At 36.6% G+C, this 18,051-nt stretch overlaps 1 protein-coding gene across 1 annotated transcript; it reads right to left on the reverse strand.

Moving 5' to 3' along the window:
• Positions 1-8,955: 8,955 nt before the first annotated feature.
• On the reverse strand, positions 8,956-18,051 carry LOC102804462 (uncharacterized). The gene is made up of 4 exons (XM_006812752.3): positions 17,968-18,051; positions 16,055-16,188; positions 15,421-15,559; positions 8,956-10,523 (listed from the first exon to the last, which is right to left on the reverse strand). Exons 2-4 carry the CDS (start codon positions 16,146-16,148, stop codon positions 10,418-10,420), a joined length of 339 nt encoding a protein of 112 aa, XP_006812815.2. The 5' UTR covers positions 16,149-16,188; positions 17,968-18,051; the 3' UTR covers positions 8,956-10,417.

Genomic DNA, 18,051 nt, shown 5'->3' on the forward strand with positions numbered 1-18,051 from the left:
TAAAAGTTGAGAAATCACAAGAGGAAACACACCGAGCAGCACCACTGATCAAGTCGGTTGTAAAGTTCTATGCCAAGTAAGTATGGTCTTAGTTTCATTGTGAAGTTGGTATAGAGTGTGTTTACCGTGAGTTTTGAGTCGAGTCTCTATGTGAGAGACGAGACTCATGAACGAGTGACCACGTAATGTATTTTATAAGACGATTCTCAATCGATTGTAACTCGTTGAATGGCTATCTTCCAATCACTTTGAATCTCTCGTATGACACAACTTATAATATATTTTAAAGCTACAGTATTTACACGTCCTGATCCAATATGTACTTGTATTTAATCATAGTAACTATGGTCTTAAGCGGATTGAAAATGTTGTCAGTAATCGCAATTTTTGCCATAGTTGGCGTGTGTTATACAAATAGTGCAGGTAAGTTATGGGGGAACGCCCAAAAAGTCTAAAACTAGGGGAAACCCATTACAATGATCCCTTTTTGTTCCCAGACATTTTTGCACAGAAAGAGTGGTACTGTAAATAATATATTTTTTTCAAATGTGCGGATTTGGGACAACTGTTGCCACTGTCCTTAAGGAGTAAACATACACAACAGTTACCGCTATCAAGTACACGTGAAAATTGTTTCTATTGCAAATATTGTCTGCATTGTGGGCAAAACGAGTCATAGGTACGAATATAAATGTTCCATGACCTGAAGATGCATCTATTCTATCTACCTTTATTATTTCCACGACAGACGAAGTATGAATTGATTTCAGCTTGCGTCGCGTAAATGCCAATAAAATTAGATATTGTTTGGTTATTTGATTCTTAAATACATTTACTAAAGGTCGTCATCGTATGTACAATGTTTTATTTGCAAAGTAACTTAAATTTAAATTATGCGAATTATTTTCTCGAACACAATTATAGTTTTTATGTGATACAATATTCTCATTGTGATAACGGTGTTTAAAGTGTTAATACAGCCACCGTCTTGTTCAAAGTTATCGCTACTAAAATTCATAACAATTTTGCCCACCCCTTATATAGCTGTTTATTTTACCAATCACTAAATGTGTACATTTCATCTCCAGCAACATACACGAGCTGTACCTGTTATCGATACGAGGCATTCTGTTAAGACGACACATCAGACTGGTACACAGCTAAAACGCGATGTGAAAATATGGGTGGTTGGCTCGCTACTATAGACCAGGAGTCCACATTCGACGGGATACGAAACGCCGTTATTGATGAAGGAATGGACAATGAAGACTGTCACAATTATGGCTTCTGGATTGGCTATTATGACGCTACCCCTGACGGTGATGGTCACACAGCTTTGAACTTTGAGTGGCTTCATGATATGTGTACTGACTGGACAGAGGGTCAAAACTGTGTCCAGATGTGGTAAGCAGGTCCTTTGATATTTTTTCTTGGAAGTAAAGAGTCGTAATGCTATATACACAGTGTAGTGCAAGAAATGTGCACCCACGTACTACACGGATCGAATACCGAGTGCTTATTTATTAATTCCAGTTTACTTAAACTATTGACGATAACAGTCGTCTTCAATATTGAATATATCGGACTAAAACTTTAAATGTAAACAGAAATTGTAATTATATATCAAAGACTATTAAACAAAACTAATAACAGCTGCCGTTAGGTGTCCTTTGCATCTCAACGTCCGGTACGTTTCGCATAATTTTATACCCCTTCAAATATGAGTAAATTCATCTCCTAGAAAATAAAGGTGAAGTGAAGGACGTAAAGTAGATTTAAATATAATACACAAGTATTTACATAAAAAATTATTTCCCATTCTTTGTATCAATCAAATTAAAGCAACACTATTGGTTGGTTAGGTTAGAGTACGGCTACCTTTTATTCTACGAAACGTACACGCATAATATTGCCAAACCTGTGATGCCACTTTACGAGGTCTCTAACGGCCGTATTGAGTCTATTAATATTTAGATAAGGTAAATAAAATAAAATAAAATAAAGTGTAATTGCTACAATGTCTACAATATATAAACATACAATGCTGAATATAATTCTAAACTCTTGACTCCAACCTTGCCCTGAAAACTCCCTTCTAAGGTTGAATGCTTTTTGTAGAAATTTACCAAGATTACGTAGTACCTTTGCGGATTTTGAGCGCATTAGACTGAAATATTTTTCTGAATTGGGAAGATGCCAAAAATACTCAGGAATTAACCGTTTCCTCATAGAGTGGAATAATGGTCAAACAAGAACAAAATGGTACTCGTCCTCTACATTAGATAAACAAAATTCGCATATTCTTTCATCAATTTCCAACCCTGTATAGCGCCCCTCTTCAAAGCGCAATGTATGACTGGAACAGCGAATACGTGCTAGAGCATGTCTGTGTTTAGCTTCTGTGACTACAAAACATATCTTTCTGGTTCAAGCATGGTTTTAAAACTACAATATGATCTTACTTTAGCTTATGAATATCAATTACCCGCTGTTTGAACTGTACCAAAAACAGGTTTACATCCCCCCCGCCCTGGTATATCCAAACCATACCAAAGCCGTACATATAAAGTATATTTCTAATTTCAGTGGCCCATGATGTCCTTCCATTTTCATCTATTTTATACATAAGTCTGTAAGCATGCTTTACAACCCTCCCTTCAGGAAGTTCTGTGACTCGTAACCAGTATTTTATACATTTTAACAAAGAGTTCACAACAATCGGTAATCGCCCACATTCCCCAAGTACGGCTTCAGTACATGTTTTATCACCAACCCCAAGAAAATGTTTTCAGCCTGAATATATTGCTGAAACCCCCAAATTTCTGCCCCGTACAAAGAATTGGTAAAATTAAAGCATCAAATAGTCTGAAATAAACATCATAATTAAGTATACCAACTTTATACTCAAAACTAAATAAAGAAAACATTGTTTTGCGTGCTTGTGCGGCCAAATTTTCAACAGCTTTAGACCAGCTGTTTCTACATGACAGCAATAACCCAAGATATTTGTACGAATTTACAGTTTTAATCACTCATAAACCATCTTTCTTTCGTTGAGTTATGGCCACCTTTCCGAAACACTACAATTTTAGTTTTTTTTTATTTACAGTTATTTTCCATTTAATACAAAAGCGTTCTAAAATATTAATCAGTCGCTGCAATCCCACAATTGAATCAGCAAATATGACTACATCATCGGTATACAATAAAGCAAATAAATCAAACATTTCTTGCGTTAGCTGCACCCCCCCTGTATCCCACATTCCCAATCATGGTATATAATTCATATATAAACCAAGAAAAAAGAACAGGACTCAATACACTGCCCTGTCTAACACCAATAGTACAAGGAAAGTAATCTGATATCCCACCATCATATCAGATGCACGATTAGACATCACTGTACATTGACTTGACAATGGTTAATATTTTATCTGATATACCAATATTGTGTAATTTGATAAAAAGTTGGCTATGGTCAACAGAGTCAAAAGCCCTGGAAAAATCAACAAATATATAGTAAAATTTTCCTTTTTTTTCTAAGATAAGAAACAATGTATACCCATACGAAGTGAGCACACGAATGCTGTCATTTGTTTTTATTTCTATTGTCATAGGTTCAGAAAGCAAGGCAGATTTGACGACCAATACTGCACAAAATTAAAGGGATATGTTTGTTAAGTACAAGAAAGTAGGTATTCCATTTCTAAACGTGTATGCAAATTATGCGTATAGCTGATACAATGTTGACACGCGAGTTCAATTATATACTAATATTTTTATTTTTTTCAGCTTGCGATTGTCAAATAGGAGATGAAGATGACTAAGACTTCCAGTTTCTATGCCAACCAGACACTCATTTAAATGCGTGCATAAATGATCCCTATGCGATGTAATGTGTAATTCAGTATTGATAATTAAAGTTTATCATTACAAATATTAGTATGTGATTTACTGCGCATGTCTCCAGAAAAATAACAAATTAATGCATCATGAGTCCCACTAGAGGACGAAATAGAATTCGCATTGAATGTTTGTTTATTCTGTAGTACGTGTACGTCTCGTGTATGTGTATTGCACCAGTAACATAGTTAATATTGAGAACCTCGGAAATCTGAATATTGGGGCTTATTAATCCAACCATACTTCATGAACTCATTGTGAACAATATATATGAATTGCGTTTTGAGAATAATCCAGGCCCATTTTGTTAGGGTATCATCAACAGATAATCAGAGTAAATTTCACCTTATAGTCAGAGTTTTCCATTCTAACCAGTATGCAATAAATAAATATACATACTTTATTTGGCGTTTAATATGACAATTCTGTAGCAGATTTTAAATTTAGTAAAAATTTATAAAATTCCTTCAATAAATTTTTATGTTTACTGTAAATAAAACGTTAGTTACCTTGTATACGTGGTTTGCATGAAAAATAAAAGTTTGTTTGCACTGTTATTGGTTGCGTATGAATATTTATAAAACGTGTGCGTGATTAGGTGGTTAGTGGACTACCGATTGCCAGTGGACTAAAGTCAGTGATGAGTCAGTGACAGTGATGATTGACATATGTGGAGCTGGTAGAGCAGATTTTGATTGTCAAGTATCACTACTACTGTACCGAGTACAATACGACTTCCCTTTACATCGTAAAAACTGACAACAACGTGCACTTGTGGTCTCGATACAGTAACTGACAAATATCATTTACTTATCACTTTTCACAGTGTGGTTTTTATGGTTTTTTCCTTTAAACAAATGGTCAACATTTATCAACACCACAACGCATCTGATTACATTGCATGTTGCCTTTTGGTGGTGGTTAATATATAATGTTTACGGGTGTGCGAGTGACGTTATTACAACGGTATTTATACCTTTCAATTGACATTGAGGTCATAGTTAGTAATCCTTTACCAAAACAGCCGTTATTAATATGTTGGCGGTCGTATGAAATTGCCGTAAAAACCTTGAGATACCATAAGGTAATTAAACAACAAATGTATATATCATTTTGTGTGTCAATTTTAATATTTAGTCATATGCTATTAATTATGTCAGCGAGAACTTACTAATGTTTTATTCTTATAATAAATATAAGTAATTGCAAAGTGATTGACTGTTCAGTGGCAAGGTATATGTCAGTGTCAATCAAGAATGCGTTGCTTGAAATAAAAGTTGATGATTCGAGTTAATGCGCTTAGAATACGATTAATTAAACTGAATTATATTGTGTTATCCGTATTTATTGGAATGATGGAGCATTAATTCCTGGGAATTAAATCTCAATTATTACACGAATAATCTGTGGATCCTGGATAACTTCATGTGATGTCGAGACAGATTGAAACCCATTACATCATCAGCATAGTTCAGTTAATATTAAATACAAATACAATTTGGAATCACTTTTGGAATGTAGAAAAATAACTGTCAGAATATCAACATGCTTTATTTTAAAGTTTAGCACCTTCGAACTTCATGAACACAATGGGTATTTGATACAAATTATACACTTACTTAATAATTACTGTTTCATTTTGAACCTTCGTATTTCTAAAGAGTTTATTACATTACTTTCTCAGTCTTCATAAAAGTTGAACAGTAATGAGGAGAGCATGCCTTGTTAATCTAGAAAAATGTTGAATATCGAGGCCAGTGTTTTTGCTCCCCTTCTTTCTTATTCCCATAATCATACTTATGATAATATTGCGTCAAATAATATATGTATTAGTATATTTTTCCAAATTTGTTTTTCCACATAATGCACCCATATTTTGACCACATCTAAAAATCGAGCAGTATTCATTTGTGTAATACCAGGTCATTAGCTTGAATATTTAAATGTCGGTGGAAATATACTTACGGTATTCATAGGTCACCATTATTCTTGCTGAGCAATGAAGGAGGGTCAAGAGTTTTCTTGAGGCATGGGAGGGTCACGTATCTCTGGTCACCACCTCTTTCAATTCACCCTCATGACGTCAATGTCCAGTTATCGAACATTGAATATATTATTTCTTTTATCATATCACCGTCATTAGTAACTTATTCAGTACCTTATACTTATTCTTTTATTGCGCCTATAACTCAATACTGGTGGAATTTTTATTTATTTTGAGACCACTGCAGTGTTGATTTTAAATGGATATGTATCCGTAGTTATAGTGTTTGAAAATAATTTACGCTATTAATTAAAAAAATTGACATTGTGCACTCACAGTTGTAGTGGACGCAGGACGACAGTCTAGAGACAGTGTTTGTATGTAGTTTATAGATAATATTGAACATGTGTATATCTTTCTGGATAATATTTTGGTGAAAGAGTATCCTCTCTTGGTTTTTGTGTAAAATCCGTGCAATTCTCTATTTTTCAAATCCTATTATTCTACTTGACCCTGGCATTGTTGTCAAATGAAATTCAGATTCAAACCTTTGCGTGTGCTACACAAAATGAGCCAACCTATTAGTTAGATTATAATAAGAGTAATCACATTTCATCAGTCCATTCTATTGCTAAGAGTGAAAATAAACAGTTATGGGTTCACCTTGACAACAGAGAATGGAGACAAAAGTCCAGCTAAAAGTAAAATATTACCTGTTAAACTTTGTATCATTATAACAAGTAGATATTTGTTATCATATTTATAACTGATAACGCCTTGTGAATATTGACACGGTATAACTTATCAACCAACGAGCATAAAAGGTAACAACTACAACAGTTTTAGTTATATAAGTATTAACTGTACTCGCGGTTATAACAAACATTGCACACAGGCAATTGCACTTGGTCTCAAAAAGTAGATGGGTACCCTCCTATCTAGGGGGCTATTGTTTTAGCAAACTGCAAAAAAAAGCAAAAAAAACCCAGTCACTGCACGTCCCTATTCGTGTTTGCAAATTTATACTTTACAGTGATACAGTTTCTTTAAACTGTCGACCAAACATCCAAATTCCGTACATGTAGAATCAGTCACATTTACCATCTAGTGGGGACCGTACACCACTCTTTAGACAGGCAGCGGATAGTACATATATAATGACTTGCCTAGCAGTGCACTGACTCTATAGACCCTTGAGATACGTCAACTATAAGGTGTGTGACACTTATTATTTCCACGAAGCGCTGACGTAAATTGACGAGTGTTCGAGCAATATACCAGTTTGCACCCTGTCACTTTGGTTCGTTTTGACTGGTAGATGTTGCTTTAAATTTAGTCTTCATTGAGTTGCATTATTTAAAGTAGAACGCTGGTGGTTTTGTTGTTACATGTGCGCATATCTCAGCGCATATAACAGTGACAATATATTAAAAGACAATTATCATCGCGTCAAGCATGTGGATATTTCCCATAACCCATTGCTCTCTCTTAATAGCAAGAATGGATATGCGAGATTTGATCTTGTCGTGATACGCGCTGAATACCAACCTAAATATTTAGAATCCTTCGAAGCCTTGGTAGTGTCTCCTTTCTCGTGTTTTTGCGGCACAACGACAACTCCCTTTAAATGATCATTCCAACCATCAAATTCAACCAATCACATATAAAGACGTTGCAAAAATGCAATGCAACTGTAATAGTAGAACAAATTTATTTATGGGATAAGTAGAGAATATTTAATGAGTGACCCATAATATTCGATTATTCAAAAAGTGTATAATAGCTTTTATAGACAACTGAATACAAATTACTACATGAGTCATGGGCCACGAATTTTTATTTTCTATTATCACACAAACTAATATCTCAATCGCAATGTGTATGCGCGTCCGTTCACTTGCACACAGTAACGCAGTTATTTGAATCACGTTTTGCAATTAGTTTATCGCCCCCGATTAAAAGACATATTTGCAACTTGTGCCCACAAGTTTAAGGCAATAATATCAGCTGTCTCCTGCCAAAAACGGTCTTTGAAACAGCTGGAAGAATTAGGAACTTTCTACTTTAAACTTAAACTCTCTTTAGCGAATGTTTGAAACTAGTGGTAAATTGTGGAAGAATTGAGACTTTTTCAGATATTTTATACAATTATTACCAACATATATAATTTCTAGTAGGTAAATGAGCCATGTTTTCACGTCACAGTCTAATTACATGCCAGGACCTATAAAATGTGTGTTGTATTGAAGGCGGTGATATTGAAAATATCACATGGCTTTATGAGATCCATTTTGCACGGTACATATACATAGAAATGTAACACGCCTTGCCTCATGCACATTGTTCCAAGTATAACGTTTGTTTTCGATAGCGGGCAGTTTTCATTGATCATCCCTCTTCTACATTTACTATGACGCTATTTTTTGTCAGGTTTACAAAAAGTATTATTTCTTTGTCAGCGTTTACTTGTGAGGGAAATTCTTTGTTAAAATTCACTTTTAAGCGAATTGTTTTTCGGAACGAGATTGTTCTCACATGACCCGAGTAGAGAGTACAACTCCCTCCTGTGTAATCAAAAATCAGGCTGAAGTTGTTGCTATGCAAATTGATAAATGTTTAAAAAGATAGCGTCGCTCTGAAAAAAGCATGTTAATAAACTATACAAATTAGCTAGAATTTTTTCGGTAAAAAAAATACTATCTATTAAGAATAGTAACTCAGGAAAATTATTGACATATATTGTTTACTATTGTAATTAACCAAATGGACATTTCCAACACTCCAACGCACACATATCACCATCTACCTTATATCGAATCGTGCTAACCACTCTACCAGCTGACATCCATACATTAAATTGTACCCGTGTTTGTACGTTTTAATGACAGCATGCATACATAAACTTATACTAAATTAGTTATTTTGTTTCACACCAGAACAAAGAACTCGATGACCCATCTCAAATGTCTATGTCAAACACGACTTGTACAAAATGAGTGCACATTATTGGTGTGAAGAATTTTACTGAATAATTTACTTGCATGATATATATTCCGTACAGTGTACTAGTATGTACAAATTGTATGTTTATTTTATTTATTAGCAAGTCAAACAAAAGTTTAAATAAAGTTAGGTACAGTATAATAATCAGCGAAGGAGCAGGTGTAGTATCTTCTTAGCATTATTTATAAAACTATATGTTCAAAGGGTAATATTTTTTGTACAGATTAGGTATGCGACCACAATGTGAATGTATGACAAATTCCATCTGGTTCACAGAACGTCTTGCACCTAAAATGTGTAAATTAAAAAATAAGTACTAAGAAATCTAAATAAACGAAAACACCAAAACATTTGCGTCTGCTAGCTACCCCGTCGCCAAATCGACCATAGTAGCATGTTTTTGTCATAGTTGATCATGATTAACGGTGTATCAACCGTCGTCTAAAATCAAAGATGCTATGGTGGTCATGGATAAACAAGACCAAACTTGGTAAATGAGATGATTCATATTTTTTGCACTAATCACCATAACAGAATGCAGTGAAACATTATTATTATTATTATGTAAAAAATCGGAGTGAAATATGATCAAACATCACTAATGTGAAATTATGTGAAAATCTTAAATCATTTTATCATTCAAACTATTAAAGATTTAGTTTTTGTAAAAAGTTGGCTAATTTTTTTTATACATTTTTGAAACAAACTACATAATCATATTGAAATATGGTCAAATATTGTCAATTGCCATGTAAACAAAATTAATCATACTTCATACCATGAAGTACTGTAATGGCCAAGCCTAATTTTTCATATTTATGGAACAAAAATATAGTTTTGGCTCAGAAATGGGGTACAGTGCTTATTCCCTATATGTTCTGCATCAATCAATTTGGTATATAAAACAAATGTTGGTTACAGCTCAGTTTGTATATGATAAAAAATTAAATTACAAAATATTCGTATCTTTGTTACCACAACTCAAATTGTACTTAATAAAGGTAAGCATAAATCATTGTAATGGAAATATACATAGGTACATGTTTTGTGTGGTGGCTGGAGCAGAAGAAATTAAAAACAAATTAACATAAGACACAATGTAATGCTAGTAAAACTAGAAAAATAATATGTATGACTAAAAGTAACAATATGATTCACTGCCACTGGGTGGATGGATGTAACCGTGTTCAAATATGTTTGCCATGATATTGGTTGCCAGAAGATTCACGAGATAAAACACGTTCAAACATGTTAAAACCTTACTGAGTAAGGGCGTGGTTAACCATGGTGCCCAACCCCCGGGGTGACTTAACATGATTGAACTTGTTCTGACTACTCTCATAACACGTTGAACCACGGCAAGTAACTATGTTTGAACACAATCCAACAATGTCCCCTATTGCAAGCATGCGGTTTGTTGGTAGGATTGTAGGCTTTTGTAATTTGGTCCCAAATTACAGTACAAGCAGAAATGTTCACAGTTGTTCACAAACAGATCATACTCGCCATCTACAGGCAGGCCTTCATCTAAACACTCTCTAGCTCGGCGCAAACAACCTCCATAGGATCACTGGGCGCAGGACAGCAGGTTCCACGTCTCTTATTCTTGCAATACGATAATGGATGATCATACCTATTGATGAATTACAGGAAACCATTATAACATTTTAATGTTAATAGAAAACATGGGGACATGTCATGGCAACTATTAAGACGTACATTTTTTAAAAAGCTCTGTTCTGCCCAGAGTACAACACATGGTAGCCAGATACGTTATTTCGTTTTCCGGATATTCAACTGTAAATTTATTTCTTTGACTAATGACAACATATAATTGAATATGTACGTGTTTACATGAACAAATCTGACTCAAGTTTATAAATTTATAAATGCATCGAATTTCTGGTACGAATAACTAATCTGAAGAAGAATATTTTTCTTGAATAATTCTAAAACAGCACAAATAAAGTGACAAATGGTAAACAATCATATCTAGTATACCACATTACACATATACAAATGCACAAATGGTCATCTAATTTGCGTATTTCTGGCAGAACACAAAATAAAATATACCCACAAGCACCAGTGACCGGACTTGCGTCCAAGAATTATACCAAGAATTGGGTGAATTGGCCAATAACATGATTTTTTACAGATTTAAACTGTTTGCTATGAGTTGCGAGTGTCATTGTGTTTTTGTATTCAATATAATGGTAATTATGTTTATGTTATTGATGTGACTGTTAGATTGATTGATATGGACACATCCGACGAACTGTTCTGAATAATATAAATCTTATCCAACTGGTATCATATATAATGTGCAATGTTGCAGAAGATGAAATTCCTTTTATTACAACAATGAACGTGCAAAAATGTTTATTACAACAATGGACACTCAAGACATACACCTGATCAGACAGGTAGCTAATTATTTAAAAACGTCATTTAGTAAGCATAGTACTCTTTTATAGATTTGTTGTCTTTATTGTCTTGTATTCTACTTTTTTATACTTTATTACTTCAACTTAAGATCAACTGTCATTATTATTATTATTATTATTATTATTAGTTATTATTATTATTTTGTAATTTGCCTGTAAACATTTAAATATTAATGCATATGCATATTAATTATGTAACATGACCAAACAATCACGCCCATGATAATACATTATGGCTCACTTCCACCGTGTGTAATTCTATCAGTTTGTTTTGGCAACAGTTTAAGAAAAGACCCAATCAGTTCAGGAAAAGGTTAAATAAAACTGTTCACCACCAACATAAAAAATCGGGTCAATTTGGACCATTATATAAAAAATATGTGAGAATATTGTGGTTTATCAGCCATGTTGATTTCATGTGTGAATTGCATTTAGTAGTGCAGACATTGGCACAGTTTGTAGTGCTGGGATTGGCGTCATCCGTACTGCGGAGATTGGCGCCGTCAGTAATGTAGAGATTGGCGCAGTTTGTAGTGTAGGGATTGGCGCTGTCAGCAGTGCAGGGATTGGCATCGTCCGTAGTGTAGAAATTGGCGCCGTCAGTAGTGTTGAGATTGGCGCTGTCAGCAGTGCAGGAATTGGCATTGTTCGTAGTGTTGAGATTAGCGTATTTTGTAGTGCAGAGATTGGCGCCATCAGTAGTGCAGAGATTGGCACAGTTTGTAGCGTGGAGATTAGCATCGTCTGTTGTGTAGAGATTGGCGCAGTTTGTAGCGTGGGGATTGGCGCCGTTTGTAGTACAGAGATTGGCGCCATCAGTAGTGCAGAGATTGGCATCGTCCGTAGTGTAGAGATTGGCGCCATCGGATGTGCAGAGATTGGTATAGTCCGTAGTGCAGAGATTGGCGCCATCAGTATTGCAGAGATTGGCATCGTCCGTAGTGTAGAGATTGGCGCAGTTTGTAGCGTGGAGATTGGCGCCGTTTGTAGAGCAGAGATTGGCGCCATCAGTAGTGCAGAGATTGGCCATCAGTAGTGCAGAGATTGGTATCGTCCGTAGTGCACAGATCGGCGCCGTCAGTAATGTAGAGATTGGCGCAGTTTGTAGTTCAGAGATTGGCGTCGCCCGTAGTGTACAGATTGGCGCCGTCAGTAATGTAGAAATTGGCGCAGTATGTAGTACAGAGATTGCCTTCGTCCGTAGTGCAGGAAATGGCGCAGTTTGTAGTGCAGAGATTGGTATTGTCCGTACTACAGAGATTGGCGCCGTCAGTAATGTAGAGATTGGCGCAGTTTGTAGTGCAGAGATTGGCGCCATCAGTAGTGCAGAGATTGGCATCGTCCGTAGTGTAGAAATTGGCGCAGTTTGTAGCGTGGAGATTGGCGCCGTTTGTAGTGCAGAGATTGGCGCCATCAGTAGTGCAGAGATTGGCCATCAGTAGTGCAGAGATTGGTATCGTCCGTAGTGCACAGATCGGCGCCGTCAGTAATGTAGAGATTGGCGCAGTTTGTAATGCAGAGATTGGCGTCGCCCGTAGTGCACAGATTGGCACCGTCAGTAATGTAGAGATTGGCGCAGTATGTATTACAGAGATTGCCGTCGTCCGTAGTGCAGGAAATGGCGCAGTTTGTAGTGCAGAGATTGGTATTGTCCGTACTGCAGAGATTGGCACCGTCAGTAATGTAGAGATTGGTGCAGTTTGTGGTACAGAGATTGCCTTCGTCCGTAGTGCAGGAAATGGCGCAGTTTGTAGTGCAGAGATTGGTATTGTCCGTACTGCAGAGATTGGCGCCGTCAGTAATGTAGAGATTGGCGCAGTTTGTAGTGCAGAGATTGGCGCCATCAGTAGTGCAGAGATTGGCATCGTCCGTAGTGTAGAGATTGGCGCAGTTTGTAGCGTGGAGATTGGCGCCGTTTGTAGTGCAGAGATTGGCGCCATCAGTAGTGCAGAGATTGGCCATCAGTAGTGCAGAGATTGGTATCGTCCGTAGTGCACAGATCGGCGCCGTCAGTAATGTAGAGATTGGCGCAGTTTGTAATGCAGAGATTGGCGTCGCCCGTAGTGCACAGATTGGCACCGTCAGTAATGTAGAGATTGGCGCAGTATGTATTACAGAGATTGCCATCGTCCGTAGTGCAGGAAATGGCGCAGTTTGTAGTGCAGAGATTGGTATTGTCCGTACTGCAGAGATTGGCACCGTCAGTAATGTAGAGATTGGTGCAGTTTGTGGTGCAGAGATTGGCGTCGTCCGTAGTGCAGACATTGGGACAGTTTGTAGTGCTGGGATTGGCGTCGTCCGTACTGTAGAGATTGGCGCCGTCAGTAATGTAGAGATTGACGCAGTTTGTAGTGCAGAGATTGGCGTCGTCCGTAGTGCACAGATTGGCACCGTCAGTAATGTAGAAATTGGCGCCGTGAGTAATGTAGAGATTGGCGCAGTTTGTAGTGCAGAGATTGGCGCTGACGTAGTGCAGGGATTTGTATCGCCCGTAGTGCAGAGATTTGCGCCATCAGTAGTGCAGAGATTTGCGCTGTCAGTAGTACAGGGATTGGCTTCATCCGTAGTGCACATATTGGTGCAGTTAGTAGTGCAGACAATTGAATTTTCAGTAGTGCTTTTATGCAGGGATTAGTGCAGTTAGTAGTGCACAATTTGGCCTATGTAGTAGTAATACGGCAGTACATCAGTAGTACTGTGAGTGGTGCAGTTAGTAGTACCGGGATCCTGACAGTTATAAGTCCAGGGATTGATGCTGTCAATAGTGCAGAGAATATGCATGCAGATATCAGGGGGAAATTCTTCACCTCTGGGTTCTCCACACTTGTCAGGGGGGAATCTTTTCTTGTCTCTCTATCGCGTCCCCTTGAGGTACGGGATCGGGAAGTCACTTATACTTTACAGTCAAATAAGACACACACAACGAAATACGTTTCAGCTCTCGTCTTAGTCGGTCAATCGAGCACTCTATAAGACACAGCGCCCTGGGGAAAAATCCCCAAGACTATCGCAAGGCTGACCCAAGACTAGTCCAAGACTGCGTCAAGGCTCGCCCCAAGGCTCTCCAGGACTGCGTCTGTTCTGCTGTACTCCTCAAGACCAATTCAAACACTCTTTATTCATTTTCAATACTCTAACCAATTACAAAGCAGTAAAAAGACTCTAGGGCGTAACCTTCAATCATAAGGCCAATCACACTAAGTACTGAATACGTCATATCTTTTGATTAATCGTTCACTACATTAATAACTATGAATACCAACTGTCAAAATGAGTAGTCAGAATAGCGACGGTTATCTCGTAATTAGTTCCAAACCACTGAGCCAAGTTCCGTCCAAAACTGCAAATAGGCCTGAACGATGACAGACATAACACAGCAATTTGCTAATAATCAACTAATTAAGTCGATCAACAGATACGCAAAAACAAATTCATGACACAGACATCAGCAATGCAGAAATGTAAGATGTTCGTTAGTACTTAAATTGGTTAGGTCATTAATGCAGCGGATATATCTATGAATGCAGTGAATGGTGCAGTCAGCGCAACGATTTTCTGCATTTAGTAGTGCATGGAATGGTACATTTAGTAGTGCAGTAATTGATTGCTGCAGTCTATAGTGAAGAGTTGTCAAAATATCATATCTCAGCCAAAGCTTTGAATGGATCCTTGCCAGACAAGGTTCGTTAATTTGACCAACCCAACCACTATAGCTTGGCATATTCTATCCAACTGACGTGTAATTTCCAATCAAATTGCCCATCATGGTGGACAAAATAAAGGCACCTACAGTAGTGGATTTTTACTATTATAAAGAATTTCTGTTCATGATATGATCATGAGTTAGGACAACGGTTTAGACACATTGCACACACTGAGATGCTTTGAATTAAGTGGGGAGCGTTAACCGCATTAAATATACAATGTTAACAATGTTTTTAAAACAATCAATGACTATTCCAAAGTATGTTTGGAAGAGTTAAAGAGTTAAATGGATTTGATTTAGGTAATGTTCACAGCAATGATAACTAATGGCAGATAATAAAAGTGAACCAAATCCATGGCTATGTATTGTATACAAACCTATATAATCGTAATTTACAGCCTTGTTTAAATTCTTCAAGAGATGTCATTCTAATCCTGGCTGTACTCTTTGACTTCTTCTCAACTCCAGTAAAATGTATGATTTGACAAACACCACTTTTTTTCCCCGCTACAATCACTGAAATAATCAAATTATACACATAACTACTATTGCTATTAAGATAATTTCAATATAGTAATATATCTAGTACGGCACTGTAGTTGTCAAGTAATTTTCAACGGCATAGTACTTGACATTGGTTAACAGTTGTTGATATACAGTGTAACTGTTTTAAATAAGAAATTACAAAATGTCACGAAAACTCAATTTGTACGATGTAAGTACTTTTTATTTTTTTACAGTATATGAATTAATTGATCACTGGAACTAATGGGTAACATATCCTTAGTTTTGTTTCATTACTTACAAATGCGAGTTTCAGTGCATATGCAAGTTTATGCTGAATGTTAAATATGTCCCGGTTTATTCTGGTAATCATTATACGTACTGTATTTGCATGGAGATGCCTGTTAATCGATTTCAAAAATGTACAAAACCAAGGTTCTTTTTTTAACTATCTACCTTTCAACAAATCAAATTTAACGACTCGTAAGTTAGTTAATAGCAACATACCGTGATGCGAGTAAACAAACATTGCCTTATATACATATATATGGTCTCCTGGGTTCAAGTCACACTCGTCGATATTATCATAGCCATTTGTCATAAAGCAGGTGTCTCACCAGTAAGACATCTACAAAAGAAAACTGCAAACGTATAATTATCAACACTGACATTCTATTGTAATGTCACAATTCAGTTCATATTTTAACATTATAGGGTTATTGACAACATATTGGAATTTAAGTTTTAGTATATCGTTTTGAAAAAAAAACGTTTAAAAAGCGTTCGGGTGAATCATCGCCTTTGTAGTACGTCGCCAATAACACAATTGGAACTATTTCGGGATAATTGGATTCGCTTAAAATGTGCTACTGTAATGGTTTGTTTTCCCAAAAATATTTTATTTGTTCGTTTTAGATTTTTTACTTATAATTCCTTGTATTGATATCAGAAATGAGGAAATTAAGAACAATACTACCCTACAGTAGCACATTTTAAGCGAACCCAATTATCCCGAAATAGTTCCAATTGTGTTCTGAATGATGTTTATGAGTCGAACAAAATCCAATAACGTTCATTGGATGCGGATTCTGGGAATGATTACATATTTACTTCAGTATTCATAGTTACATAATGGCTGAATAATATTAGTATATTGACTGCAAATATGTAGAAATGATAGAATATGGTCCCTTGATAATTTCAATAAACAACAAGTGTTTACAGTTCAAGAAACAAGTTTGTCACGAGGCTGAATGTTATTTCGCGAAGGACACCACTCAATACTCGTGACTGCGGGGTTTTTTTTTACCCGTCGAAAACCGGCTGACCTCTCAATAAATAATCGAATTAGAATTGATTTCACTGTGGACAACGGACACAGTAATTAACAAACAATACAATGAATAACAACAATGGCAATAAATACCACTACAGTTTCCGAAATTCCCATGTGTATGAAAAAGTAACGTTACTGGTAACAAATGCCATGGTCCTTTTAATCAGCCAGCAGAGTTTTCTATCGATATGAAATCGACAACTTCTTGTCGAAACCCCAGAAAGGTCTTCAACCAGCACTCTTTTTACTGGCTCGGTATGTTCACACCGCAGTTAGTGGCTAATAAAATGCCTTCGTCTTACATGTCCTCAATGTCCACCGTCAACCAGATTTTATCCCACAAATTCATGGCGTGTTTTTAAATTCCGAGATCACTGGTGCAACTTTCAACACCACGGGAAACAACAATTATTCGTTCACAGAGCAATAACCAGTAGTCGGACTTCTTTTTTGTTTTACAAAAAAAGTATAATTGTGAATTTAGTCTTTTTAACGTGATCGCGAAAAGTAGCGTGACTGCGAAAGAAATCCCGACTGGACGCATTCCACTGAGCGGAAAATAATTAAGTAGGGGTACTGCCACACGTCATATTATAGAACTTACGAAATAATGACACAACGGCCTCGCCATGACGTTTGTGGAGCCTGGCAGTTATTTTCACTCGTGATGCCATGTATCCATGCTTCGCTCGTGAAAATACGGCCGCAGAGTACAACTCTTCACTCGTGCAAATAACTTTCATACTCTGGGCGAAGCTATAGTTTTCTCTCGTATAATTGAATTCTGAATGTCTACTATGTTGCTCTATGTTGTGTTTAGGGGTAACATCGCCACTGGATTACCATCTATTCGCATTAGGATACGAGTCAAATAGGCAACTATGACGGCCTAGGTGTTGAGCGGCTTGTTGATTCACATCAGGAGACGGGCTGCCTCTTTGAGGTCGATCATATAATAATTCCCCTTCTATTCACAGCAAACTTCTTTCTGACTGTATTTTAGCACTAATTTTATTATCCGTATGTGTCGTCTTTCACGAGACATATATTAATAGATTGATTGTATGTAAAAGAAAACACTTACTGTCTATATTCTGGAAGATCTTTTCTTCGCGTCTCAGCAGGAACTGCCAAAGTTCGTCTGTTTCACTACGCTTTCATTCCTTTG

Source organism: Saccoglossus kowalevskii, chromosome 4 (genome assembly GCF_978046115.1).
Source record: "Saccoglossus kowalevskii chromosome 4, keSacKowa6.1, whole genome shotgun sequence".
In the NCBI taxonomy this organism is placed as follows: Eukaryota; Metazoa; Hemichordata; class Enteropneusta; family Harrimaniidae; genus Saccoglossus; species Saccoglossus kowalevskii.

What these genes read in the sequence shown, in the direction of transcription:
- LOC102804462 (XM_006812752.3), bottom strand. Translation starts at nt 16,148, where the DNA reads ATGACAAATGGCTATGATAATATCGACGAGTGTGACTTGAACCCAGGA. An exon ending in GTTTGTTTACTCGCATCACG is followed by an intron (nt 15,560 to 16,054) that starts GTATGTTGCTAT and finishes TGATTATTTCAG; the next exon opens with TGATTGTAGCGGGGAAAAAA. An exon ending in TGTAAATTACGATTATATAG is followed by an intron (nt 10,524 to 15,420) that starts GTTTGTATACAA and finishes ATTCATCAATAG; the next exon opens with GTATGATCATCCATTATCGT.